At 39.9% G+C, this 27133-nt stretch overlaps 1 protein-coding gene across 5 annotated transcripts in view; it reads right to left on the bottom strand.

Annotated features, from left to right (window-relative positions):
* Window positions 1–4954: 4954 nt before the first annotated feature.
* Window positions 4955–27133, bottom strand: part of GALNT7 (polypeptide N-acetylgalactosaminyltransferase 7) — a 74275-nt gene continuing 52096 nt past the window's right edge. For 3 of the 5 annotated variants that reach the window (XM_075751883.1, XM_075751885.1, XM_075751881.1), the window contains 9 exons: window positions 22712–22842; window positions 22374–22453; window positions 20336–20518; window positions 16808–16925; window positions 14770–14892; window positions 12760–12978; window positions 10500–10598; window positions 9040–9168; window positions 4955–6685 (listed from right to left, as the gene is read on the bottom strand). In XM_075751883.1, the coding sequence (XP_075607998.1) occupies window positions 6548–6685; window positions 9040–9168; window positions 10500–10598; window positions 12760–12978; window positions 14770–14892; window positions 16808–16925; window positions 20336–20518; window positions 22374–22453; window positions 22712–22842 (1220 nt within the window). In that variant the 3' untranslated portion in view covers window positions 4955–6547. Of the gene's footprint in view, window positions 6686–9039; window positions 9169–10499; window positions 10599–12759; window positions 12979–14769; window positions 14893–16807; window positions 16926–19986; window positions 20170–20335; window positions 20519–22373; window positions 22454–22711; window positions 22843–27133 lie in introns of all 5 variants that reach the window. The other 2 variants (XM_075751884.1, XM_075751882.1) reach the window with 1 other exon arrangement.

Here is a 27133-nt window from a genome sequence, read left to right as displayed (position 1 = left end):
TTTGGCCAGCAAATCTGGTGCTCCACCAGTAAGTTGTATGGCTGTTCTCAATGTTTCCTGCCCCAGCATCTAATGGTAAAGTTTGTACCTGTAAATCAGTTCTCCAGCAGAGCTGAAGGGATGATGTTCATGTGGACAAGACCACATCCTTCTAAAAGGCCTTTTGAAAAATGTGCTGTGATGATATTATTGTCAGCGTTGCCACCTTGAAGCCGGTTCCTGGCTGGCTGGACCCAGCACTAGCCTAACATTAACTACTCCTTTGGGAATTAAGACCTTTAACAAGCCTTCATAATTCTCCTCTATCTCATTGATTTGTCTCAGCAGAGGCATGAACTGCAGAGCCAGCGTGCCTCTTCAGAATCCTTGAAACTTTTTGCATAATCAAATGTGACGTATGACTAAAATCTGCCTAGATTCAAACAGTGCTTGGACAAATAGAAAATACCATCTCTAGCTTAGAAAGTGCACGAGTTGTATATTGCCAGAAGTAGGGACAATGTTAGACAAGTATCCTCGCCCCATCCTTTCACTCTACCCCGTGCTCCTTGACCACATTGATCCTACTGACCACCGACAGAGACGGGCTACTGTGCTAGCTGGACTTTTGGTCTGATCTTGCATGTACTTTTTAAGTTCTTACGTTAAGCTCAGTTCTTATCCTAAGTCAAAAAATTTTTCAACTTTATCCACCAGAGACAAAGGGTCCTGATGTTTCTGGAGCGTGGGCTCCATTCCTCTCATAACCATCACATGGAAGACGATAGGATACCGTAACAGGCAACACCCCCCCCCCCAACCAACCAAGCAACCACGCAGAAGGAAAGAGTGGTTCCTATCTCCAACTGGGAATGGCCCAGTTCAACATTACTGTATCCCCAGTAGCTTTAGTATCAGTAGTAACCAGACCCCACTTTGCTGTAGGTTTACAGAATTGTTTTGCTCAGCAACACCCCACACCATCTTACCTTCACTCCCTGATGGCAAGACAGACAGCTTTCCCTTCCATCGCCAGGTCGATTGGCTCTGCCTTTAGAGGTTCCTTGGCATCTTCAGGACAGGAAGGACTTCAGTTCCTCAGTGCAATTGAAAAAGCAGTATTACTAGAAGCACTTCCAGGGCTTGGCGTGCTTTTTCTCCTGGTCAGCTCTTCCCAAATCTCCCTTCTTATGAACCCCCAAGAATCCTCCAGAAGGCTTCTACTTTCATCCAGTTCTACCTTCATTCATTGTTTCTGCTGCCGCCTCAGAAATAAAAATATGAAAATTACAACTGTAGCTGCCTGTTGGGCAACCGTGATGGGCTTGAGGACTCTGGCGAGAGGGTGTAGCCACCCCGCAGGCTCAGGCTGGCAAGACATCCATTGCCAGGTAGGGCTCAGGATCTCCTCAGCCTACCATAGAATGGCACAGTCCTTCCCCAGAGGGATAAGATCCCTGGCTGTGTGGAAGCAGAGCTTGCAGAAGGCGCATCTTCACCCGACAGCCCTCAGAAAAGCAGGCACCAGTCTTCATGCCTCTGGCTGTAGCTGCTACCTGTAAGTGCTAATGCTGTACCCCTGTGGCTGGCCAAACCCAGAGAACATGCACCCACGCAGAGAAGACCCAGAGGACTGTGTACTCAAAGATCCACCACCATTTAATGTGAGGGCTTGTTCAAACATACTGGCCTACACTATTTTCCTGGGGAAACCCTTCCACAAATTTCAAGGGAAAAGGCTATATTTTGATTCCTATTTTCACTCTAGTGCCTTAAAGTGATTCAGAAAGCCTGTTCCAAGCAAGGCTTCTTCATCTTCATTTGAAGACTCTGCTTTAACAACTGCCTGGGCATGCTGCCTTCTTGACTGACACACACTGCCACCAGCAGCCCTTTGAAGGAATACAAAAACCATCTCTATTCATTTTCCTTTCCCCTTTCAAGGACCCTGGGATGCTCAGCCAGAGGGGTCTGCTGCTGTCATCACGCACATCTTGGGCATCAGAATTTATTTATTTAATACAGGTTAGTGCTATGCTGCTTCTCTCACCTTTCTGCTCCTTTCTTGTGCAGGAGAAAACTCTTGCACAAGAAACATTGCCGAGTTGTTTGCGCTGGCAGCCCACCGGAGGCAGGTGTGCTTTCAGCCCGGCTGATGGCATTCACAAGACCCAGCGAGCCCTCAGCCCTGCTTTACCTGCACTCCACTGCGGATGGGGCATGGTTCTTGTCCCTAAAGCAATCACATTTCTTTTCAGTGATGTATACTCTTAGAAAAAAAAGGGATCTAACACACCAACGTAACTTTTCATAGTGGTATCCGAACAGCTCTAACTCCTTACAGGCTTTGATCCTTGTCACCTTCGTGGACCTGTTAACTCAAGGAACGTGCATTTTTCATCGGTCAGTTAAGATCCATCAGACCATAAGCTATGCCACTACCTTGTCTCCATCTCCATTTAGAACAGCCACAGAGCAGTGCAACGTGGTAAAAAAACCTAAGGGTTGTGCAGACAGCTTATTTTTCCTTTTACCAGGGGTAATGAAGAACACTTAATTTGTTTCTCAGTGTAAAGAACAGACTTTTTAAGATTTAAAAACCAAAGGTTACTAACCATTAACTGGGTTAATGAGATGTGTAATCCACACAACCACCTCTTCCCACTTTTGCTGTGCTCCAGACTAGTTAACGCAGCCGAGGGTGCGATGAGCGAGGCAGCACACACCCGTGCACACGCTTGTGGCAGCGGCGTGAGGGAAGATGAACAGAGGCACCCTGCAGTGAAAGGAAGGCCAAAGTGGCTTCAGTCTGCAGGGGTCACTCACAGTTTATTTCGTTTTTTTAAACCCAAAGGGAGGCAAACTCACCTACATTTTTTGATAGTCTTCTCACTTTCTCTACCTAGACTCATTCTACATAGAGCGTTCTCCTGTACAGTGCCAGCCACGCTACACACCTTGCTATTCCAATGCTACAGGAGCTCAGAGGAGGCTTCTGAGGTAAAGGCAAGTCAACAACCAGAGAACTAAATGCTGGCAACCACTTCTGATGTTCCCGGAACATAAATATTACCCTGGAAGATAACCACTGACACTTCTCAAGGGTTACTCTCACAGATATAGCAAGACAAGATTTCAGAATGCAGCATGACTTAGTATTCCCATGCCTTTTACAGCAAGGAAAAGAACAACAAAAAACAGAAAACACTGTTAATTTGTTTTTCCTGAGCTGTTTCTTTTCACCTGTTAAAACTGATGGATCTAAGTTCACCAGCAGGGAACAAACAATAAATGCTTTTACAAAAAAACAGTTTGTGTTCAATAGTATAGATAATTTCTTCTGCATGTTGTGAAATTCCCCTCCTTATCCTTATGCCTCCATAGATCTTGCACAATTTGACCTTTTTTAACCTAAAGGGAAAAATCATGCTTGATATACAGCAAAATCTAGCAAAGCATCTTTTGTGTTTTTATAGGCAGCTGGTGTGTGTTTTCTTTTCTTCTGAAAAGTCTCACAGATCAGAGATAAGCATAAATTTTTTCTATCTATCTCTGGCATAGTATAATAAATAGATGTTAGACTTCTTGGTCTAGTTTCAGAGCAGTAAGTTAATCTTGACTGATGACTTTAGGGCCAGCAATTTGGAGGCAGATGGTATTGAAGAAGGAGATCAACTGCTATCAGGGAGAGACTGAATTGCTTCTAGGACGCCGTCCATGGGGACAGTGCCTTTGGTACTGCCCAAAGGATGCTGTTGGTTCTCTTGGTGCTAGGATCTCTGGAAATGAAGAAAGATGTCGCCTCCTTCCTATCAGTCCCTGTTTCCACACAAAAAGGGCATTCCTTATATGAACTGGCCACTGCTATACTCCCACTGCTTTGCCAAAGGAGCCTTCTGAAATATCAATACACAGAAGTGCATTGACAGACATGGCCGGCAAACAAGAACCCATCTATAAAATAAAGTGCTGTAGATTTCAGCTTTTAGGTTTGCTCTTGGGCCAGACTCTTGCATCTTCCGTGACCTGATTTAATTGCATTCTCTTTTGCTAAGAAACTTTCTTGGGGGGAAAAAAAAAGTTTGATTGAAACATGCTTGCTGGTGGAAACATTCACAGACTAAGAAAAAATATACAGTCCAAAACCTGCCAACTAGTCCTCCTGACCTTTGGTTCTACTTTAGAAATCATTCTCAAGTTCATTTTCGATGAGCATATTAAATCTACCTAATTAGATCAGGGCAGGTGATACAAAAATCCAAATGCATCCATGCTCTCAGAGGGAATTTCATTTTTCACTTCACTGGAAAAAAACCTGAGTCCCCACAGATACGACAAAAGGTACCTAGATAAAACGTAAAATAAAACACTTTTAATATTTGTAAGTTTGTAACATTGAAGTTGTCTAGATTTTGAGATACGGGGTTTCTATAAAGATAATAATCAATTTTTACTCTGTAAAAGTATAGTAAACCCAAAAATTCAAATATTTTATTTACTTCACCTAAAAAACAAGCAACCCATAAGTAAGATATACATAGGTTTCCCAGATTTATCCCTAATAAATTTTTTAAAGATTTATACAATTTCTACAGAAACATACAGTGTATCAAAATCTGCATAAATCAAATTTATAAAATATGTAGAAATGCATAGTGATATTATCATCAACTTACAAAGCGAGAATATGGGAATTATTTTTTTCCAAGCCGGCTATAGTAGGAAAAAGTCATTACAGCAACAGCTTCTTACTATCTCATGTTTTGTAAGGTTTCAGTCTCACATACAGATTCATATTCACATACAGCATCAGCTTTCAATGGATTGCACAAAATACCCATTTAAAATGCACACCCGCACAATTTATGTGCCACCATTCTTTCTCTTATGCATAGTCGTATGATTAAATTAATCTACCCAACACACAAAAATGGAGTCAGTTTTCATACACACAAGGAACAAGTACCGGCACGAACCCTTATTTTCCTTTTTTTTTTCCAGTTTCTCCCTCCTTTATTTTCTATTTTTCATAGCTCTGAAAGGATAGATGAGAAGTTTAAAGAAACTAGGAAAGATCCCGAACTAACAGATCAGTGCAGACAGCCCTAGAAAGATCAAACTCTGTCACCAAACATGATACATAACCCTTGTTAACTTCAATGGAAGCTGCATGCAACGCTAGTCTAAATTTCAGGGAAGTATTTAGTCATATTTAATAGTGTGACATGTTATAGGCATAACTCTTAGGAAATCAGTACACTGATGTCAACATTTAACAGTCACAAAATCTGGAATAAGGAAGTGAAGATAAGTCATTTCTCCTCCACCTCTCTGTTCATTCAGAGTAAATATTTATACTCCCTAAGGGAGTTGGCATAAACTCCTTTCCAGGACATTTTTAGAAACAACTTCTTCACGTTCTAGTGTGTACACTATAGCACCAAGCGGTTATATTTTGTGTTTTTAATCCCTCAGGAAAAGTTTCCAATGACAAAAATAAGAAGAAAATTAGTATGAATAAATGTGGTTTCAGGTTTTCCATTTTTCTTTTCAAATCTAAGTCTGGCATCCAAACGAGTTGACAGATGTCCTTGTAAAGAATTACGCAGATGTGTTAAGGAGCTGGATGTTTTTTTCCTAAGTAAAAGTTTTAGTCCACCTCTAAGTGATTTCCATTTAAAATAACAATATAAATGAAGCATTGGATTCTCTCTAAGTTTTACATAATTGTGCAGTTTTATTTATTTTTTTCTTTAATTATTTTTATGTAAGGCATGGTTTAAACAAGCAAGTTAGTGCTTATAAATTCTTAACTGGAATCACGAGGGTGCTTACTTCCATCAAAATGTACCACATTAGCGCTAAACTCAACACTAAGCTCTTCCTTGCACTGTACACAGCGTCCAGTTGCAGTAGAGCGGCCAAACTGGCAATAGAAATTTGTCTTCAGTAACACAATAATTACACAGGGTAGTACAGTTGGTCCCTACCCCTGGTGACAGCTCAGAAAAATCCATTGTATAATTTCCAAGAAATGCTTTTCTTGTGAGAGAGAGAAATGAAAGAGGCACTAAATATGTTGAAATTCACCTTCCAAAAAAGCAGCATGACTGTGAGAGAAGGCCACCCTGGCTAATAACCTGTGGCAGTGCTTAGTAAGATGTAAAATTAAATAAAAATATACAACAGGTTGATAATCACCAAGTTCTATGAAAATCTGGTTACTCCAACCTTTTCAAGTGTGTGTAAAAAAACTGCCTTCAGACCCCTGAGTGTAATCCCAAAGAAGACGACAACGCTTTTAACTATGTTCCTATGAAACATAGCTAACAGCACATTAATTTACCAACATCTTAAAACAAAAAGATGTAAACATCTACAGAGTTTAAGGTAAAGCAGTTTTGTAAACATTAACTGCGGATGATAATGTTATTGTAATAATCACAGTTCGTCTATGTCCTTCATCCAAGTCAGGAGGCTCGCAGCTGTACAAAGTTAATTGCAGCAGTTTTCAGGCTATTTTCAGTCCTGTACAAATTAACGTGTCAGTAGGTAGGTTTTTGTCTGTCTACACACTAAGGATGTTGTTCATTTCCCATTTTTGCGTTGCTTTACTGGAGTCACACTCTGAAATAAAAACTTGATGGAGGACTTCGGAGCGATCCAAGCACTTCCCTGACGGAATATGAGTAAATCTGTGCAGATTCTGGAAAACAAAACCATTGGGAACATGTGTTGTTTCTTCTTTTTTAGGTTTGTTTTTTTTTTAACATTTTCTTCACAACTGCAATATAGCTATTTACAAAACCAGGTTTCAGGGTCCCAGAACAGATCAATTCTATGCTCATTTTACTATTCGTTAAACCTAGATTTTCACATATTATGAAACTTTTGATATGTGTAGGTTCGCTTGAAAGGCCTCACATTTCTCTTAGGCAACAAACTGCAAAGAAATTGAGAAAAACTGTGTCTAAAATGCTTCCAGCATTTTCATCCGTCCTGTAACTGAACCAACAGATTAACTCTGGAGGACAGCTCTATGGGCAGGAACTGACTTCACCGGGCAGGTCCTCCTCTGGTTAGCCCTCGCATAAAGCAACTGCCCCACACCAACGTTAACCACACTGGGGAAAAACAAAAAAAGGCAGTAACTTTGCTCCCTGTTCAGCTGGCTGAAGGAAGAAAAGAGGGGATGAGAGCAACAGGAGGCTGCCTAAGTAGCTGCAGACTGGGGCTCCGCAGCCCAGGTCCCCCCGGCACAGGGACCCTCTCCGTCACCCCATCGCTCCCACACACGTGTGTGCATCCAAATGTCGGTTCAGCTCGATACCTGCTCCCGCCGCGTGGCCAGACATGGGTGCTCCTCTATGTGGAGAGGTAAGCAGATGTCTGAACAAAAGCAAGAGGCAGAGCACTGCCAGCCCTGTTCGGGATGTTCGCCTGTGGGCACCGAAGCCCTGCTGCTCAACGCTCCAGCAGCACGGCTGTTACGCTCACCAAACTGGCACACCAGCGTTCATTCCAGAAACAACCAACCGACCAACCAGATAAAATCTGCTGGCAGCTTTCATTTATACGAGGCCACAACATTTTTCAGCAGTTCATAAGCATTTCATTCCTTACACCCTCCTCATTAGAAGAAGCAGTCATACTCTCTGTACTGCACAGCAGAGTGTGCCAAATTTCTAGTATTTGCTTGGTTACGCACCCGTGGTGGTCCTTTCTCTCTCATACCCTGCCTTTTATTCTTCTTCTGGAAGCCACTGTTTTGTTCTATAAGTAACGTGCTGGGACACACTAGAATGGCTGGAGACTTAACAAGTGCTATATATTCTTCCAATTTTATTCCAATATTAAAGCAGAAGTCGGCAGGCACCGGAACACCGCTTACTGATTTTTAAATTTCAGGTTTAAAGAATTTTGTCTGTCTATATGGCACAAGAAAGCTGGGTGGAATTGGCATTATGGCACTTGATATTTCCTAGCTCTATGCAAGTATCATAAAAAGTGGAGTGGCTTAAAGGATAACAAACAGATTTCACTGCACTCAACAGTGCCTACATCTTTCAAACATAATCCAGATAACCAGCAAATGAATTAATAAATATGCAATACGCTAGATAGACTGAAGAAAAATTGACACAGAATAGTTTCTTACACAGAGAACCAAGCTATGTGTGCCTATATCCAAGGATAATGTCACCTTTAAACTATTCACTCTCGTTTTTTGAGACAAACAGAAATATAACCTTAGACATTTTTTAAAGTAACACTTTGAAAACTAGTATTAATAGAGGATTTACAGATGTAGTGACTAAATAGGCTGTAGCAGCCCTCATGTGTATCAGCCAACATTCCAAGTCTTTATTAAAAATTCATAGATTTTGCAATAGTGTTATAATGGCACCACACCCAGAATTCACAACAGAGCATGTTATTAGAGAACAGCTAATGAACAGGAAAAAGAAATACTGAGGAAGGCAAAGACAACACAAAAAGGCAAAGAGTAACGCTACGTTTACCTATTCCTATGAGGCTTAAAAAATTTCTGTCTTTAAACAGAGCAACACTTCAATTTAGACCTCCCAAAATCATATATAATATCGACCCTAGGTGCTAAATGCACCCCAGCATTTAAGTAATCTTCTCACAGTGTACATTAGATAAAGAAACTTTCTTGATAGAAAGCATACAAGCAGAGAGGGTGATGGCACTAAAAACTTATAGAAACTCTGTCACTGGTAGTGGACAGCCTCTTTACTTCCTCCAAGACAAGTGCTAACTCCTAACATATCTGTGGCAGCACATGTAGCCTCAGGAGATTTTCCTTAAAGATTTTGCTAGAGAAGACAGCAACTAGAACGGCTAGCAAAGGCATCTTTCCCTAGAGGAAGTTTTCCTGGCAAGCATGGATTTCCGAGAATGTGCAATTAACGATTTACTCTACTTGGTTCAGTAACCTTATCGTAGATCTTTATTTTCAGATACACATAAATAAAAAGGTGCACAAAAGCAAGATGCAAATTATAATTTCTTTTCCGCTATATATCTGTTGCTTACCTTGAAGTATTGCCAATCCTTGTATTCATTCTGATTACAGTGTGTAATCATAACTTTGGATCCATCTGGTCCTTTAGTTAAGCACTGATCATATTGCATGAGTTGATTAGCTTCATTGATTCGGAAAAGCTAACAGCAAAAAAAAAGCCACCTTTTTAAAACAGTTGATTCAAAATAATGAGTATTTTAGAAACAATGAAAATACCAACGGAATTGCATTATTCAAAACATTCTCTGGTGTTATTACACCTGTTTTTCAGGAGGGTTCTTTATTTTACATGATCTAATGCACTTTTACTATCATGATACTCAATTAATGGATAACTTTCCTGTAGGATTTAGAAGGTTAAGAAACTTAGCCAGCAAGACAAAAACGATAAAAATAAAGGGATTACTATTTGGGAGACTTCTGAAAAGTGTTTGATTAAAAGCCTTTGTATGATTTGATGGCTAAACAGTGCACTATCTTTCTAAAGGTCTGGCAGCAAGTCCTTGGTTTTGGACAGTAATTTTGTGTGAAGACAGTAAAACTTTGGCATTTTACCCATGGAGGAAATCAAACTAATGCATCCAGATACAAAAAGATTATCCTAGCTACTTTTTATGAAATAATTGTTAGAAGGGTTTTGGGGGTGACATATACAGAAAAAAAGTTTAGGGAACTTTTTCATGAAATATTAAAATAAAAGAGACATTTCCAGGGGCTACTAAGAGCTAACCCAAATATGATCTTTAAAAGCATCATCCTGCACGCGTTTTCGTGACTGCCATGACAAAACTTGCCTGGTTCAAGTCTACATCAGCATAAATAAGGACTAAATTCTGAAAAGTTTTCCAACCAAAAAAGGAGAAGTAAAGACAGAACAGCATGTTTGTGTGGTAGCGTGGGTAGGTTTGTGAAGATACAGGTCAAACACGATAGCAACTTGGACTGCAACCATCTATTAGTAATTATGTTCTGCCAATTAATTTGTAAATGAAGCACAGACAAATTTGTATTCAATTTCTTGTCTCCTGTGGTGAAAGATGAGTTACTGCACAAAAGTGGTTTATACTTCCATTAGAGCAAAACAACTTTGTGAAATAATTGAGCCAAAGCAAGCAAGGAGATTGTTTCCTGAAGGATTAATTATTAAGTGAAGATAAATGATGAATTAGCAGCAATGCTAGCAGCTGCAGTTATTCTAATGCAGTGATATGGCTGCTGTAAAACACAGTTCTTGCTTCCTCACGTACCTGCTTCACTGCAAAATAGATTATGAATCTGCCATCAATTTTGTATCATTTGTGTTTGAAATGATATTTTCATTACCACTGTCAGTATGCTTATGGGAAATCCCTAACTTCTATCTTTGTAGCTGGCACCTAAGTGACTTTTTATGTACAGGCTTAACAGAAAACTGGCCTGTTATCATCCACAGCAAATGATTCTCCTTCAGACTTGCTTCCAAGCTCCTCACCTGATTTCCTCCCATTCTGTGGCATGGCCCAAGCTCAACGAAGCCACCGTTGGTGTGCCCCATGCTATCGATGCAGTAAGCAGTTTCAAAGCCTCTAATCTGGAAAAGAGGTTTTGCACTCTGAGTTAGTCTCAAGGAAAAAATAAGCGTGAAGGAGTTAAGAAAATTCCCACTTATCTTTCAAACCAGAAACAGATATCCACAGAGATATATGAGACAAACCTGCGTATGAAATTTAAATACTGATGTTAACCGTTCTGGGAGATGGCGCTTCCAGCTGCCCATGCTAATTTGCAGGCTCTTATGTGAGTTAGAGTACACTGATAAAGCTAGAGTTGTAAAGCTGAGTTCCAAATTAATGACACCAAAATGGAGGACTTTCAAGTATTTTAATTTATTCAATCTCCTATCAAAGCATGTTCAGTCTCCCAGGTCTTCATAAATAAAGCAGGAGCTCAGCTAAGTTGCTCTCATCTTGTGGATGAGAGGAACGGGATGCAGAGAAGTTATGCATGGCAGTTGTTAACTGCAGCCAGGCACAGCCCACTGACCCGGCTGCTCACGTGTACCTTCTGCAGCAGCAATTACACGGGGGAAAAAAGACAAAATCGATGAGGGGCAGGCACTGGCATAGGGATAAAGAATAAAAGTCCTGCCAGAAAGCATGCCTCAACTGCTGATTATCCCATTCCCTTCTCAGAAGGGCCAACAAACAGCTTTACAGAGACTTTATGACACAAATAACATTCTTTCCAGACCTATTTTCTTTGCCAGAGCCTCTTTCTTCTTTGTGACGGTAGAAGAAAGTCTGGAGGACTAAGCTTAGACCTGACTTCCAGAGAGGGTGTTAGGGAAGATGAACCCCACACTTTCATTCCCGACAGCTTGGAAATGCAATTAGTGTGGTGTCATAAATGGGGGTGGGGGGAATTTCTCAGATGTAGAATAACTAGCAGCCAGTGAAGGAGAGCTGAAGAAAACTTCAGAGAAGTCTCTGAACTTCAGACTTCCCTGTTGCTTCACCAGAGCCGCTCGCTTTTATCAGGGATGATTTCCCACAAGGTGGCCATTATTATTTTATCCTCTTCAGATACTTTCACCTCAGTGAATAGTTATATATAATGTGCCTTCCTAACCCTTTATGTGGATTCAAAAGGAGGTCTAATGTAGTAACTGATGCTTTGTGCTAGCTTTTAGGTGAGAAATCAAGGTGTCATTGTTCACCTGGTCCCTCAGATACGAGACTATTTGTACCCCCTTCCACAATGCACATGCTCCGTGTCACTAATTCCTCAAGAGAAATTACAGATGACACGTTCTTGGCTATAGGAAACAGCATAGATCTGTACTTCCTAATGCTCTTTTGATGTTACAAAACCGGATTCCACCAAATCTTAGGAAAGAAGGTTGTTAAATTTGGTAGGACACAGGAGTCCTCCTTTGCTAGCAAGATGATTTTCTGATTTTGCCTCCATAATCTGCAAAAGTGAAATTAACAGGAGAGATGGGGCAAGGTTGGAACCAACTGAAAGGCGGGGTGGGGGTGGTGAGAAAGTGAAAGCAGGCAGGAGACCTGCAGTAAGAGCTCCCCAAGGTGTGGGCTGAATGCCAGGACAAAATGGGCAGGGTTCAGTGAGATGTCCTGCACCCACCTAGCGACATCTCTGTCAACCAGACAAAAATGCCAAATTTGTAACCACATCTTAAAAAGCACAGTTATCATCATATACACTAATGCTGGAAATGACTGTTAAGAAATCATATAAAATTATTACATGCAGATAAGGGATTTACCGAGGCTGTAACTGTATGAGTACATCCCAGGCTAGCAAACGTAGGAAGAATGTACTCCACCTGGATTTCATGATCTATTCTCTAGCCCTTCACAGAAAAAGATTTTCATCTATTAATCTTTGCCAATACTCCTACACATGGACGATTCACATTTTTTCTTTTAAACCCCCCCTAAACTCCAATTATGGAAAAAAAGAGCTTTAGACATAATTGAAGAAAAATTGAGAAAATCATCCTTCAAGGACCTATGGAGCTAATTAAAAAAATTGCACCTCTTGAAGTATACATAAAATTTTTTTCCTAGGGTTATATCTCTATAGCTCTCTGGCTAGTATCATATACCTTAGTGTAGCAATAATTAAAGAGCCCGTTCGCAGATGATGTCACATAACAATCATTTCCTTTTGAATTCCTAGTTTTAAAAAAAAAGCTCGTAAAATAAATACAAGTTTTGTGCTGTACTTACCTCTCCCCAGTCTACATTTTTAGGTGGTAAGGGATAATATGAAGTTATATCATATGCTATTTCTTCCATAAACCACTTAAAACTTTTGCAGTTGTGATCTTCACGGAACTTTTTCAGCTCAGATATATCTCCGTAGGGTAGTGCTTTTGTCTCCGGCCGACTGGCATAAAAGTAATCTTTGTATTCGTCCCACCACACTTCTACAACTCTGACGTAATTCTGTGAAGAACAACATTGCTGAGACCTCAAAGCACACACAACAGGTGAGACGCAACTGCATGTTAATTCCAGAAATTTAAGGATTTCTCCTCTTAAAAAGTGACAGCATGAAATTATTATATAGCATTAATAATCTGTCACCTTCAGCAGATTATACAAGACACATGCGTATTATTTTCAAATGACGGTTTAGGACCATCAAAATAAACTGGCTGGCTTAATAAAAGTACAAAGTCTTTTTCTAAGTTTAGAGAATGTTTATCTGAAAATATTCTTCAGTTATGGGTTCAATAAAATGTTGCAATATTTGATGATCTTTGAAGTCCCTTCCAAACCAAACTATTCTATGACTCTATGAATCATTCGCTGTGTACCAGAATTGCAATTTAGAGTTTCTATTCACCTTCTACAGTTTAATACAGAGAATCATATGCATTAATCCACTAAGGGTGAAAAAATTAAGTCTTAAACAGGTGAGCTATGACACACCAAGGAGATTTTATCTTCTAAATAGTTTATTGCTGCTTGGAGAAGTGGAAAAATGGATAGCTCGCCTGGTGAACAAGCCTCTCCCTCACGTCTGTCTTCTCAGTCTTTTTGATGGCTCTTATCTCTATGTTACTTGTACATGTTCTAGATGCACACCTCACTTCGTACAATTCTTTTAGCATTAATAACCTGGTGTTAAAGCAGTCTTAACAGATCTGACTAAAGGCACAAATGATTTTGAGTTTTACTTTAATCCACACCCATCATAAATTGAACAAAGCTATAAAAAAAAGCACATTTACTATGGAGATCGGAGGGTGTCCAAAGAGGGAGAAAACTTTTCCTGCGTCCTGCCTTGTACAGAGAAGCAACTTAATATTTAAGACCACCCATCAGTGTTTTGTTCAGTAAGCAGTCGAGCAGACTCATGTAAGGTGTTCAGATATGCAGTAAATATCTTTGATTAGCTTTTCAGAAGAGTGAAATGGTTTTTATCATTTCAGACAAGGCAAACAAACATCTTGCCCGCACTGAGCAATGGAGCGATCATTTGCTAGCCTGTCTCCACTCCCAGCTATGCCCATTTCCTCCTCCCTCCCTTGTGAACATCAAAATGTTCATCAATTTACTTCACATTACTAATAGAGGCTTTTATTTTTTTATTTTTTTGGGTGCCAGGTTAGTTTTCTACCATTAAGCTAGGCTGGGGCATTCCCTTTTCAACAGAACCAACTCAAGCAATACTCTGTAACCCTACCAGTAGTCATGGTCACAGGTAACGTCTAGGAAGATGGCTCTGAGAATGGGATTCACGAAGAACTAGGTCTCTGGGAACAGGATTTACCAATGCTCAAACACTGCACAAGAGAAGGTCTGAGAGACACTAGATTACAGCATTCGCTAACTCAGCCTAGGATCACACCCTATCAAGCCAAAGGGGGATTTCAAACCCATCATCATCATCTCCAGGAGTGTGCTGCAGTTACTAGAGTTGTTTGTACTTCATTTGAGCACAGCGCAGCAAAGGCTTGGGGTGCTGAGAGTAATAGGAAATGTGATTTGTACCTCAAAGATGGGGAGAGGGGTAGCAAGAAGATGGGTTCCAGGAATCTCTGCTCTTAATAACGGTGGGATTGGCACAAGGATTTCCCTCCTGTGGGGATGACCATCTTAGCTTCAGACACTAAATAGCTTTGGAGGAAGTGCTCTCTAAATTGCTACTGATAATTTAAATAGATTTATCTAAAACTGTTGTTATCTAAAAAATCAAAACACACCTCCATGGTTGCAGCAAAACAGTACCTTTAATGTAGGAGAAGACCCAACATACACAGGGGGTGGATTTCCTTGCCAACCCTGGAGACGATAGATGTGTCCAACACGAGAACAGGGAACAAACAACAGTTTTCCCCCACACTGCCAGATCTACAAGTTAAAGCAAAGGTATTATTAATATATATGCGCACAGCAATTTAAGACAGACAAATAGATAATAAATTAAGGAAGATATGTCAGCTACTTTTCTTATTATACCAACTGTGTGACATATTTAAATATTTTCACTTCAGATGTAAGCATAAACATAACAGGTCTCTGAAATGAAAGGCTGTATTGAGTACATCTTCAACTCAGCCATGAAATTACTCAACTAAATTACTTCTTAAAAAAAGCTTTTAAAAACATTTGCCATCTCGTTCTATTGCCATTTTAAAACAACAGTAATGAATGAGTGCATAAAATCTGGAACTGGGTAATTTTTATTATGACAGAATTAATAATATTTTGATTTTATTAAAGCAATTCACATACCATCACTAAGATGGGTTTTGGTTAGATGCCCATCACATTTAAGTTTTTCTTAATAAACGCTATTAGGAGATAAGGATGTCTTTGGTAACCCATTGTTCCAAGTACAAACAGATTTTTCTTTAACTATAGTAGCTGAAAACAAAAAATAGGTAAAACATATTACCATTCTGAAATTCCCTCCCTCCCACACGTCCTTGGATAATCCATTTATGGGGAAAAGAAAACATACCTAAATCTGAATTTAGCTGCTCATTGTTTTGACAAGTTTGAAATGTAGCATCAAATCCAAATTCAAGCTAATTTGGGGGATATTCTGAATTAGTCCGAATTCCAGATTAAAAATATCACTTAACAGTATTAGGAAAGGTGGGCCGAATAGTTTACTTCCTTCATTGCATCATCATATTAATTTTCTTAAGTTTTATGAAAAAAAACCTCCTCAGATATGCAAGCGCTTTATATCAGCTATCTAGGAGTCAGCATGCAAGACTGATAAACGCTATTTAGTTCTTCTGAAGATTGGTTGTGATCTACATGAAACCAATTTGGAGGTCTCTACATAATCAGCACTTCAATTACAAAACTACTGTATGTAATTTCAATCATGATTTAGCTCTAAGCAAGATGGAGAATTAGAAGGATAAAAGACCCTGTATGTGTAACATCCTCAGTAACTACCTTTTGCACAGCTGAGCAAATGCACTCAGAGCTTTCCTCAAAATCATGAAGAGCAAGAGCAGCTAGGGGAGCTCTGAATGTACTTTTATTAAAATTCAGCTATGATTTCGCAGATCGCTGCTGAGGCTATTAGATGTCTCCACTTTTGTTTGTTAATTGGGACAGATTCCTGCTGTCTGCCACTTGTGTCATTACGAATACTGAAGCTACAAGAAGCTAATGATTATCATCTTACGTTTCCTGCTAACTGGAGAGCATGCATATGCCTAGGAGTGAAAATAAAATCTTCTGCAGTGATTATGAATTATGCAGTAGTGTTTCAATTATGAAGACTTCTCTTGTAAAGAAGTTCTTGAAATTTTGTAAAGTATATGAGATCATTTTTCACCTATAAAAATGGTAGGGAGGAGGAAACCAGGGCAGATTACTTTTTGTTGCATTGTTATATACTTTACAGGCATCTATGCATAAATTGAGTGCTACTTGTTCTCTGTAATCACTTTCATTAGAAACAACATTTTTCTATATTCACCATGAGAGCACTCAGTTCCTCGCCATCACATCTGCCAGTCTGGTTTCCGATTAGATATTTAGGGGTGTGTGATCCCAAACCATTAACAAAATCGAGATTGCTCAGCACTCGGGTCTCAACGCTACACCACCCCTCTGAACATTTGTGCCCCAAAGCCCGCAAGTAAACATTGAGAAGACGCATTTCTGCCACAACATCTCCTCACAACAAAACCTTCACGAGGCCATGCAAATCAGAGGTAGATCTGTCTGAACTCCAAACAGATGTATTTACAGAAAAAATATCTACTAAACTGAATTACTTTTCAACTTTTGGTGTTACCTTGTAAGAAATTTCAAAATTTTCACCACCCCAAATTTGAAGCCCTGGATCATAGAGACCCAGCTCAAAGAAGAAATCACGTTCAATGGCAAACAATCCACCAGCCATTGCAGGGGACCTGAAAGAGGAAGACCATGTAACTCCTTCTGCCAAAAGGGTACGATAACACTTGGAGAAAGCATTAATTAAGGAAGCAATTAACTGTTATCATATAATAAAGATTAGATAAATGGCAATACACTGAAAAATCATAAAGCTTTGTCATCAGCTTCCAGCACTTTTCTGAAGTGACATCTGTATAACTTCTAGTGAAGTCACAGATTTTAGTATGTTTTTTTGTTTTTTTTAATTACACAAAATTTTGGTTGGTATTATCCATTCAGTCAGCTGACATGTTTCTATTAAAATAAAAAAGGTAAGACATTTCTCTCTCGAAAGTCGTTCCAGTTGCTGAGATAACAGATGAGACCATACAACAGACTTAGTTTTATGTTCTGATGAGCTGCCACATTGAAATTTACTGTCTATTAAACAAGCAATAGAGTTCTTCCAGCTAAATGATACCTTCCTATCTTCTCCCTCTGGCTCTTTTTCTGCCACTGCCATATGAGACACTTTTTATTATACTCAGTGAAATTTTTAAAAGGGCCTGGATCAAGTTGTACAATGTTTCCATTTTGGTTTAGGGTTTTTTTTTTTTTTTAATGGCTTTGTAAATCCCTCCATGGATGCCAAGGTTCAATTAGCAAGTTTTAATGTGTCAAAAAGACGTTGTGGTTTGGATTAGAGCACTTTTGCAGAATGGCTTTAACGAAAATTCTTTGGTAGCTTGCTTACACTGAAATAGAGAGTAGGACATGTTAAGCCATTTCCAGTGCACATACCAAGTATTTTTCACCTGAGGATCCATAAATATATAAAAACCCTAATGGACAAAAGCTGAAGTCCCCACTAAGTTGGCAATTAAAAAAAAAAAAAAAAAAGCTGGTAAGGAAAAAATGAATTCTTTCTGACTTCAGATGATACGCAGCACTGAAAGGAAGAGGATCCAAGAGCCCAGATCACTCTGGTGAGCCAAGTAAAACACAAGTGAAATATTCCTTCATGACCAAAGTATTGAGAGATGGGTCGTTTGTAGCACTAGTCAGTCTTTTCATTCCATTAGATTTTTAATTTAGCGGTGCTCCTTTTAACAACAATAACTACGTATTTCCCTTCTTCAAGTAAATGTCTGGAAGAGAACTCCTTAAGAAAAAGTAACCTGCAGGGTCAGCACATCCCCCTCCGCATAGAGGGGCAGGGCAGCAACAAAACCAGAGCTGCTGGGTCCGTCCGCTGAGTTAAGCGTAATGGTTATCAGTTCAGTTGCTCTCTAAATGACCTCATCAGATGCTGAGTTACTCCTAAACGCCCCCTTCCACTTGTCTGCCTACTGTGTTTTCCTCCAACGCGGCTGTTGCACCGCAGCGGTTCCAAGGGTAGGAAGCCGGGGAGCGCAGCGGGGAGCAGCACGCTGCATAGCACAGCCCTGCGCCTTTCCTGCGTTTTTGGTTTTCCTCAGCACCATAAAGACACGGCAAGTGCAGAGGCCTCAGACGCTGAAGTTCCAGTCTTGGCCTCCAATGTGCTGTCAAGCGTGTTAAAGAACACAGTAAAATCCGCATAAGCTCAGTAGTTTATTTTATAGGATGTGAAGAGGTAAGCATAACATTTGTGAAAGGAGGATACAGTCCTGGGGCAATTCTCACATTACAAAAAGTTTGTTCCTGCTCTTTAAGCTGTTGAGGCATTTTGGTTTGGTTTGATTTCTTTTTAAACTACGCAGTCCTGGCTATGGTTTCGGCAAGACTTTTACTTGGTCTTAATTGCCTTGGTATTGCTGCCACAAAATGCATCCAGCCTGGACATAAACAGATGCAGGGAATGTCTCTTTTTAGAAGCAACATTGTAACTCTGAAAGTATTATTAAAAATAACGTAATCTTTTAAACCATTCTGAGAACATGTGTTCTGTGTTTCTGGGAACAGTTTAAACAATTTTAAGACCTGTTTGGATGGTAAACACAGAACACAACAGCAATGTTTGAAATAGCTTATCCCCCTCTAAGCGAATATTAAAGTTCTAATGTGGACAGCCTTGTCAGAAAATGGTATTATTTATACTGTACACAAAACAGATCAAAGCTTCATAACTTCCTTGCATGTGTTGCCATTTTAGCAGAGAACAATCATGAGGTGAGGATAGGGAATTACCAACAACGGTTCTTACAATGTTTAAATCATATATACAAGCAATAGAAGACATTAGATTCTGAAGATGTGAGGATTGCATTCAAATGTAGTAACACGATTAGTTAAGGGGAAAGTAATAAAAAGCAGCAGAACCACAGTCTCCCAGTCTTGAAAAGCCATCCAGAAACCCTGGTTTCTAAGTTAGGGTTTCTAGCCAGTTTCTGTTTGCTGGGAAGAAAACATACACCCCTTCAAAATGTAAGAAAAAGGTCAGACTTCTGTGGCAGTTATTGGAGTTTTCCCAAAAAATAAGGTGCTGGTTTCTTTTTTTTTTTTCCTTTTTTAAATGTTATGTGTATTAAATCAAAATCCCCAAACATACCAAGACCTTTGAAAAGATCTACTCAAGATTCTTAAATAGCATACTTCTTTGTCAGATGTGATCTATTATGAAGCGAGTGGGAGAAATATGACAAAGGGATTTTTCTGATGCACATGCATAATCCACAAGCTGTATGCATGCATCGAGCCATGACAGCAGGCTACAGATTTTATGCATTACCAGCTATTATAAATACTCACAGCATGCTCATTATTTCAAATTAAATGGTTAAATAAGCAGTGTTGTTTCCAACACTACTTTAAAAAAAATATAGCTAAATAAAGTTTTCCCCGGAAACAAAGTCATACAGTATTTTGTTTTGCCTAACAAAACCCCGTCATTCTAATGTGCAGCCTATTAACCACACAAGAGCAGGAATGGAGAGGCAGCACAAGGTAGCAAAGGGATTTTGAGCAAGTAGTCAGTTGTGGCAAACAGGTCTGATTAAACAAAGCAGCTGGTGTGGTTAGAAATACGAAGATTTTCAGGCTAGGGGTACATGCAAGTTTTAGTGGATCAATATCGACTTCAGAAAAAAAGAAACGGGTAAGTGATTTAGTGATTACCGATACGGTTCAGTTTTTGTCTTTCTGCTTTCCTTCTCTCGCTTGGTCAAAGGAACCCTCTTCCATAGCATACTCCAATCCCACGCTCCTCTAGCAAACCCATCTTCGTCACCACCCCCTTGCGGCACAATCTTATAAGTGTTGCCATCTATGACATCTATAAGCGGCACAGTGCATGTGGTTCTGCAGGGTGGCGGATGGTGGCAGGGAAGATGCGGTTATGTGCAAGGACCCGCGTGGTACACGTGCACCGACCGTAGTTCATGGGAAAAGAGGGTGGGGAGGGAAAAACGAAAGGGTTTAGACAATTATTCATTATGATTCACAGTATGTAAACAGCTCTCTTTACCGATAAGGCTCAGTTTTATGTTTTCGTTTGGACTTTTCCTTGTGGCTTAACGGAATTCGTTTCCATAGCAAACTCCAGTCCCAGGCCCCTCTGGCAAAACCATCTTCATCCCCACCTTGTTGTGGCTCAATGGAATAATCATTCCCATCTATGTAATCTATTAGAGGTACAGTACATGTAGTTCTGAAACATTTACAGAAGGGAAAGAAAGAGCAAAATATAATTTCAGAAGAGGAATCTGTCTAATCTGAAATTTACACCATTAATTATTAAGCTTATACAGCAGTTTATATGAAAAGTCATTTGTAAACATACTATTAAAAATGAAGCCTCATTAGAATAAAAAAGAGATAGTCCTTTATGTTGTTTTAAGAGGTTCTGAAAGGAGAAAAGATAGGTCTGAAATGCTAATATATCAATTAATTTATCAATACTTCTTCCTTTATATGTACTTCTTGACATTAGTCTTCCAATAAAGCACTGCTGGAGGCAACAGAGGAGCCCTTAGAGGGCTAGGGTTCCCAGAGTATTATTATTTCCCATAATTTCTATTCATATCAGATCGTAGCTGTCAGCAAGTATGATAAGCTCTTAGCTTTTACCAGTGTAAACATGCATTTTCACTATTCTGTCCTATTCAACTGCACTGCAAATCCAACCGCTCAGGATCAAAAACCGTTACTGGTGCTCTCCTAGCAGCAGTCTTCAGTAGAATTTTTCCTTTTTGATTTGCAATACGGTCCTCATTGTGATCTATCATATAGAATATTCACCAAGGAAAAGACATTATCTTGTAATTCTCCACAAATTTTCCAAATGGGTTTCCCGGTGACCAAACTTGGAGCACTTCCATCTTTTTTAAGTCAAATCCTATGAGATAGAAAGACAAGTGGAGGGGGGGAAAGAAATGCTAATGCTGTATGCTTCTTTGAGGCCGAAACAGCAGCACGCTGCACCCAGGGGACCAGGGCTTGGATGAAGGCTGCCGAGCACTGCTTGCCGGCACCAAGTGCTTTGGCATCGCCAGTCCTCCCGTAACCTCCGCCTCTGCAGGCGGTGGTGGACGATGCCTCTGAAGCTGCCTGTTCTCACTTGCCTTTCTCATGTAAAACAGTAACACACACTTGATGGAAGCACACAAGCTTTTCCATCTTCCACCTACTATCCTGGAGCAAATACAGTCTTTAAGCTGAGTTATGGCCTTTAAAACATACAAAAAAAAACCTCTTCAAGGAAGTTCTGGTAGTACGACAGGTTAATAAATAGTTTTTAGGATTAAACAGTTATTTTATGGGATTAAAGAGTTTAAACAAGCACATGGTTTCCTAAACACACATACCCCCCTGACTGCACAAGTTAGGAGTGCAGCAGCACACAGCAACAACAGCATTTCAACAGCTGAAGACATGAAGCCCCTGGGGATCTCCCTCCTGTGTCACCTCTCGCAGACCCCACGCACACAGCGCAGGCATTTCCACCACTGACTCCTAGCAAGCCTCTGGGCTCATGGCAGGGAGAGGCTCAAGCCCTGGCCTCTCTTTGCTAAGGGCAACGCTCCAAAGTGCTTCAAAGGAAACAAATAAGATCATATTGCAAGACCAAAGATGAGAAAGTTATAAAACTCTTCAGATCATAGGGGCTTTAAATCCCTGTTAAATCAAAACACTTACTGCTACTCTTCCTCTACCAAAAATCACGTTTTTGTTTAGTTATTTTGTTTAATCAGGGTCCTTATTCAGCTAGAACAGAACGCTTTTGTAACAGTCTTGGAAAAGACGAGAGTTATCTTATATTTAATCCATACTAAGCAAAATACTCAGTATGCCTATTGAAATAAACTATCCGGAGATTTATGACTGACTATTTTCCTTCCTCCTTGCATAGTTTATATGCTGGGAGATAATAAAAACATCATACAGCAAATATCGACATAGTTTGATATAGATATAACCCATATTGACTATAGTTTGAAAAGTGAAATTGTTACTGTGACGTTTTCTTCCTAAGAGGCCAGACACTGGAAATAACAGAACATTACCTGTCCTTAGATATAGGAGCTATAAGTGGCGCATACCAATTAATTCCCACCTCACAATGGGCATCAAGGTAAACCAAAACCTTCAAAAGAAAAAAGTAAACATTTATATTTCTGTGTATGAGATCATGATGATTTAATTAAGCTTATTTACATTGAATTACTTTCATATTATAAACAGAAAAATGAAGCTTAAATGAGTATAATTAATCTTTTTTTAAAACAATATCAATAATACAATACAACATCTCTACACATCTGTTTGAACATAGAACCACCACCACCACCTCTCGCCCTAAAAAAGAAAATAAAGACAGACTTGTGTGTGAACTGGCTCCTACCTGTCCAAGTTTAGCCTTCTGGGCTCCAATGCTTCTAGCTTGGATTAAACCTTCTCGCCTCTCATTTCTAAATACCTTTACAAGGCCATTCCACTGCTTAATGTACTCATCCAGCCTCTCTTTTAAGTGTGCTATCAAATAACAGAAAAAAAGTATTATATTATTATAAGGTTTAATAACAAGCAATTTTGTACTCTTAATACAACCCAAATCCAACTCTGCTTAAAAATATCTACAGACATTTAGGACTAAGAGGATCTTTAATTCAACTGCTTGTACTACCGCTCACAAACACTAAATGTGAAGAGATCAAGACTTGGAGCTCTCTGACTTCATGGCACTGGTTTGTCTCCGCCACATCTGAAGAAAAAGCAGCTGAAGTGGTTGGCCACGCCGCAGGGAAGCTGGGTGGACAATTCCCAGTCACTTCAATATATCACACAGTGGCTTCCGGGTCTTCGCTTGTATTTCAACTAGGCGGGCAAACACATGGTCTTTCCTCATGGGACAACTGAAGGCATGGCTTTTCAATTAAACATTTCTCTTCGCTCACTTTCTTTTTGCCTTGCAGTTTTTTCTGTCAGCCTGTTAAAGCTGGAAGCTTGAGACAGAAATCCGCCATAGCCAATTTCTTCTTCTCCCTCACCTAGACCTGTCCCCTCTCAGGGTTAGGGTGGTCTTATGCTAATCTGCTAATGAAATTAGTAAGAATAATTCGAGGGCCAGAATTGCGGTGACCGAGCCGTGGCATATACTACTGATGAGCACGTTACAGACCCTATGTAACGAAGAGACAAGAAACCTTCAGCCAAAGGGACTTGGTCAGTAAAGGGACGCGTAACAGTGTAAGAATCAAGATGGGCCGTGTTTAAATGGTTACAGATTTGTATTCGCACATTTCCCTTTGCCAAACTAATCTGGAAACCACATTCCTACCACGCAATTTGAAAAAAGGATCCTAGTGTTGCATAATATTTTTGCACAGATGATTCTGTTGAGAAAACTCACAAAGGCAGAAGGGCTGGCAGTCAGGCGCTTGCCATTTGAGGCTACGCTGATTTAACTACTCGTGTTCACTTAAAATCTATTTTTGTACTGAAAGGCTTGTAAGAATTGCCTACAGCTTCAGTTTCTCTCAGTCAGGAACCAAAATAAGCCACCTAAGCTACAGCCGAGGCATCCACGCACGGGTTTGCGTCAGCTCCGAGGGGCAGGAGGATACCACACCTGCTCTGATCTAACAGGAGAGGGGACGTGCAGAGGTGGAAGGAGAAGGATGCCCCTTTCAGCAGCAACGAGCCATCAGGTAGCTGCAGTAGCAACACCTTCTGCACCCTGGATGAAAACGATTGAAGTTTGGAGCTTGCTCCAACGTACGTTTCAGTATGTTTTATAGTCTTGCCAACAGTATTTAAAAAATTCTAGTCTAAACAAAAGATACATATAAATAATTGAAATGGAAATGGTGGGCTTTGGAAGTGAAGTTTCCAAACTTGGAAATTCAGCAATTCTACCAAAACCCAATCTTGCTGAAATGACCATCTTTTAATACTCTTATTATCCCTCCTCTTTGCCTTTCTAAAAAAAAAAAAAAAAAGTTTTCTTAACTAAGTTTTACATATCCTCTTCTCCTTTCCCACGCACATTTACAAGTTCTTTTGTAAATCCTTGTGCATTAGGACAACTTCAAGGATACATAAATATCAAATTAGAGAAAGAACAATTTTCACATATGCTATATAATGTGCCACGTAATATATATAGAATATGTAATATGATAGCTGTGACATAAATTTTTATAGGATAAAAATCAACGGAGTTATGAGGTCATAGTGAAGTGGTACTAAGAGAATCTTTATACCACACCATTATTTACTCTGCAAATTCCAAGTACATGTTACAGAAGGACTGTCAGGAATGTTTTAAAAGATTTAAAACCTGAAGTTATTTCCAGCTCTCCTGCTTATGAAGCCAAATGTTTTAGTTATCAAATGTTCAAGTATGTAAGGCTCACAGGGAGCTGTAAAAACCTGTCATATTGATTGTGTAAACCTTTTCTACAGTACAAGTCTCAGGACTTTGCAGTCCATTATCTGAAACTGTGCCAGGGTTAGCAGCAAGTGCTATTTCCCACAGGAAAACTGAATTTTCCATCCTTCCCGTACTACAAAGCCTGCATGACAGTAGTGTATAAAATCCTGATACTTTTACAGTTAGAAATACTGTTTGGCCAGTGTTGAATTTTGTTCACCTAGAATGTGTATTTATGATATCTGTCAACAGCCTTACAGCATTCTGTTTTTCATTTACAAATGTATATTTTACCCTTCAAAATACTATAACCACCAATCTGATCTTCCCTTGCTTAGGTTCTTTCTTCTCTCATGTCTCAGTGCACGATCAAAGCATGAATCAATGTTTTTTAAAATATGTCCTTTCTCCAAAAGATCTTAGGCATTGCAGACTACAAAGAGGGGAGGAGGAGGAAAGCAGTTTTTTTTCCCCCTCGACTCATGGATGTCAGTTTGAGAACTAGAAAAATGGTATCACAAGTCCTCCCTAAAGCAGCTGCCTCTGAGACCCCTGTACTGTAGTAGTACTAACGTGGGGCGCTCAGCTCCAACACAAGCGCTGATTAATGCTTCAGTTTCCCCACTGCAAGCACCGTTAAGCAAGTTAATAAAAATACTGTTACCTGTCTATGCTCATTACTTCCCCTTTGGTTGTATTATGGGATGCTGCATCAGTGGGAAATAGCGATAAAGAAAAAAAGTATGTAAATGCAAAAGGTAGACAAAGCCTTTAAAAGCTACTAGGAACATCAGCATTTACCTTGCAGTCATCTTCTACAGGTGCACAGGCTACAAAGGCGAGCTGCATCAGCTGAGTTATTGACCTCTATGCTTCAGAAAGAAATAAAGCTGATACCTAAATACATAACAAGTAGTTCTTGAAGACCTATATACACAACTGTAATTGTAGGGAGCTTCAGAAAATCCGGTGTTATGAATTCTCATTGCCCTTCCAGAACAGCTGTACCCTCCACACAGCTAGCACTCACAGCAAAATAAACTGTTTCTATCAAGAAACAGAAGAAAAACTGGGACACTTCCCACCCCCCCAGCCCTGACCCCTATGTGCAGCAGCGTGCCCACACTGACACTGCCATAGAAGCTGCTGCAACACTTATTGGACTCGTAACATGCATTGATACAGAGGTGTCCAATGAAAATATCAGAACCAGCATCATTCAGTTAGCTTGGCATCATCTTCTCGTTACAGTTCCCTTTGTATTTTGACAAAGGAAAAAATGCCTGAGCAGAATTCAGCACATCTCTCTCCACACTCAGACCTGCTGTTTGCAGAAGAGATTAAGGAAGGAAGGGAGAGTGTTGTTCAGCAAAAAGACTGCTCCCAACTGACTTTGTATAAAGAATTATAATGAAAATAACATTTTCCAAGCATTGCAAGTGTTCCTCCCTGTAAGGCATAACATATATAAGCTTCTATGCAGCTGTAACTCCCTTCTGATGAAAGAGGATTTCTCGTAAAGGACAGGCAGGGCTCTTTCTGAGCCAGCGTTTCGAACTGTTTGCAACTATTAAGCTCCATTTTAATTTCATATCACTGAAGAAGGCGGCAGCTAAGAAATAAGGACAGCCACACTGAGCATGAGCAAACATCTACCCAGTCCAGCATCTGTGTCCCTCAACATTGGTCTCAAAGAGTGTAAGAAGAAAATCCTGTATCTGTGCTGTCAGCACTGCTTTTCTTCTGGCAGGAAGAGCAAAAAGCCACCAGCAGCTCTGCTATGATTAAGAGTGTTTGTGTTTTGCAGCTCTCCTAACAACTGGAGATCTCTTCAGGCAGCTTGGCATGCTCTGCAGCCTGTACTAGTTCATGCTTCTCTCTGGGGAGAAAGAAGTGGAGCAAGATTCTACTCTCTCGGCCATTTTTAATCTAGAATGCAATTTGAGTTATTGAAGTTAAGTTAATTATGTTTACCAAGTAATAGCCTAAAGCAGTTTGAAGAACTATTATAGTGAAACAATAGAGTTGCATGCAGCAAGGTGTTCAGAGCCATTCCAGTCCGTGCTTGTTTGCCAGTCACTCATACATGAGAAAACCACATCAATTTTCTGATTCAAGAAAGTTATTTGGGAAAATGGAGTGTGGGAAATATAGACACAACGGTTTGCTGCCATGTTAGGTCCAGGGTAGCTGCATCTGCTAACCATTTATATATGAGCAGAGAGCATAAGTTCTGTATTTCAAAACAAATTTCTTGAATACTGCCTTTATTTAACAATCATCACATATTGGAAAACCATGGTACTGGTTGTTAGGCCAGACAAACTCACTCCATGAATTACACATACATAGCACAGAGTCAACCATGACTCATGTGAAACCCAGGTACTG

This window comes from Balearica regulorum, chromosome 4, assembly GCF_011004875.1.
Source record: "Balearica regulorum gibbericeps isolate bBalReg1 chromosome 4, bBalReg1.pri, whole genome shotgun sequence".
Classification (NCBI taxonomy): Eukaryota; Metazoa; Chordata; class Aves; order Gruiformes; family Gruidae; genus Balearica; species Balearica regulorum.
The sequence above is the reverse complement of the archived record's forward strand: the minus strand, read 5'-3'. Positions and strand labels throughout refer to the sequence as shown.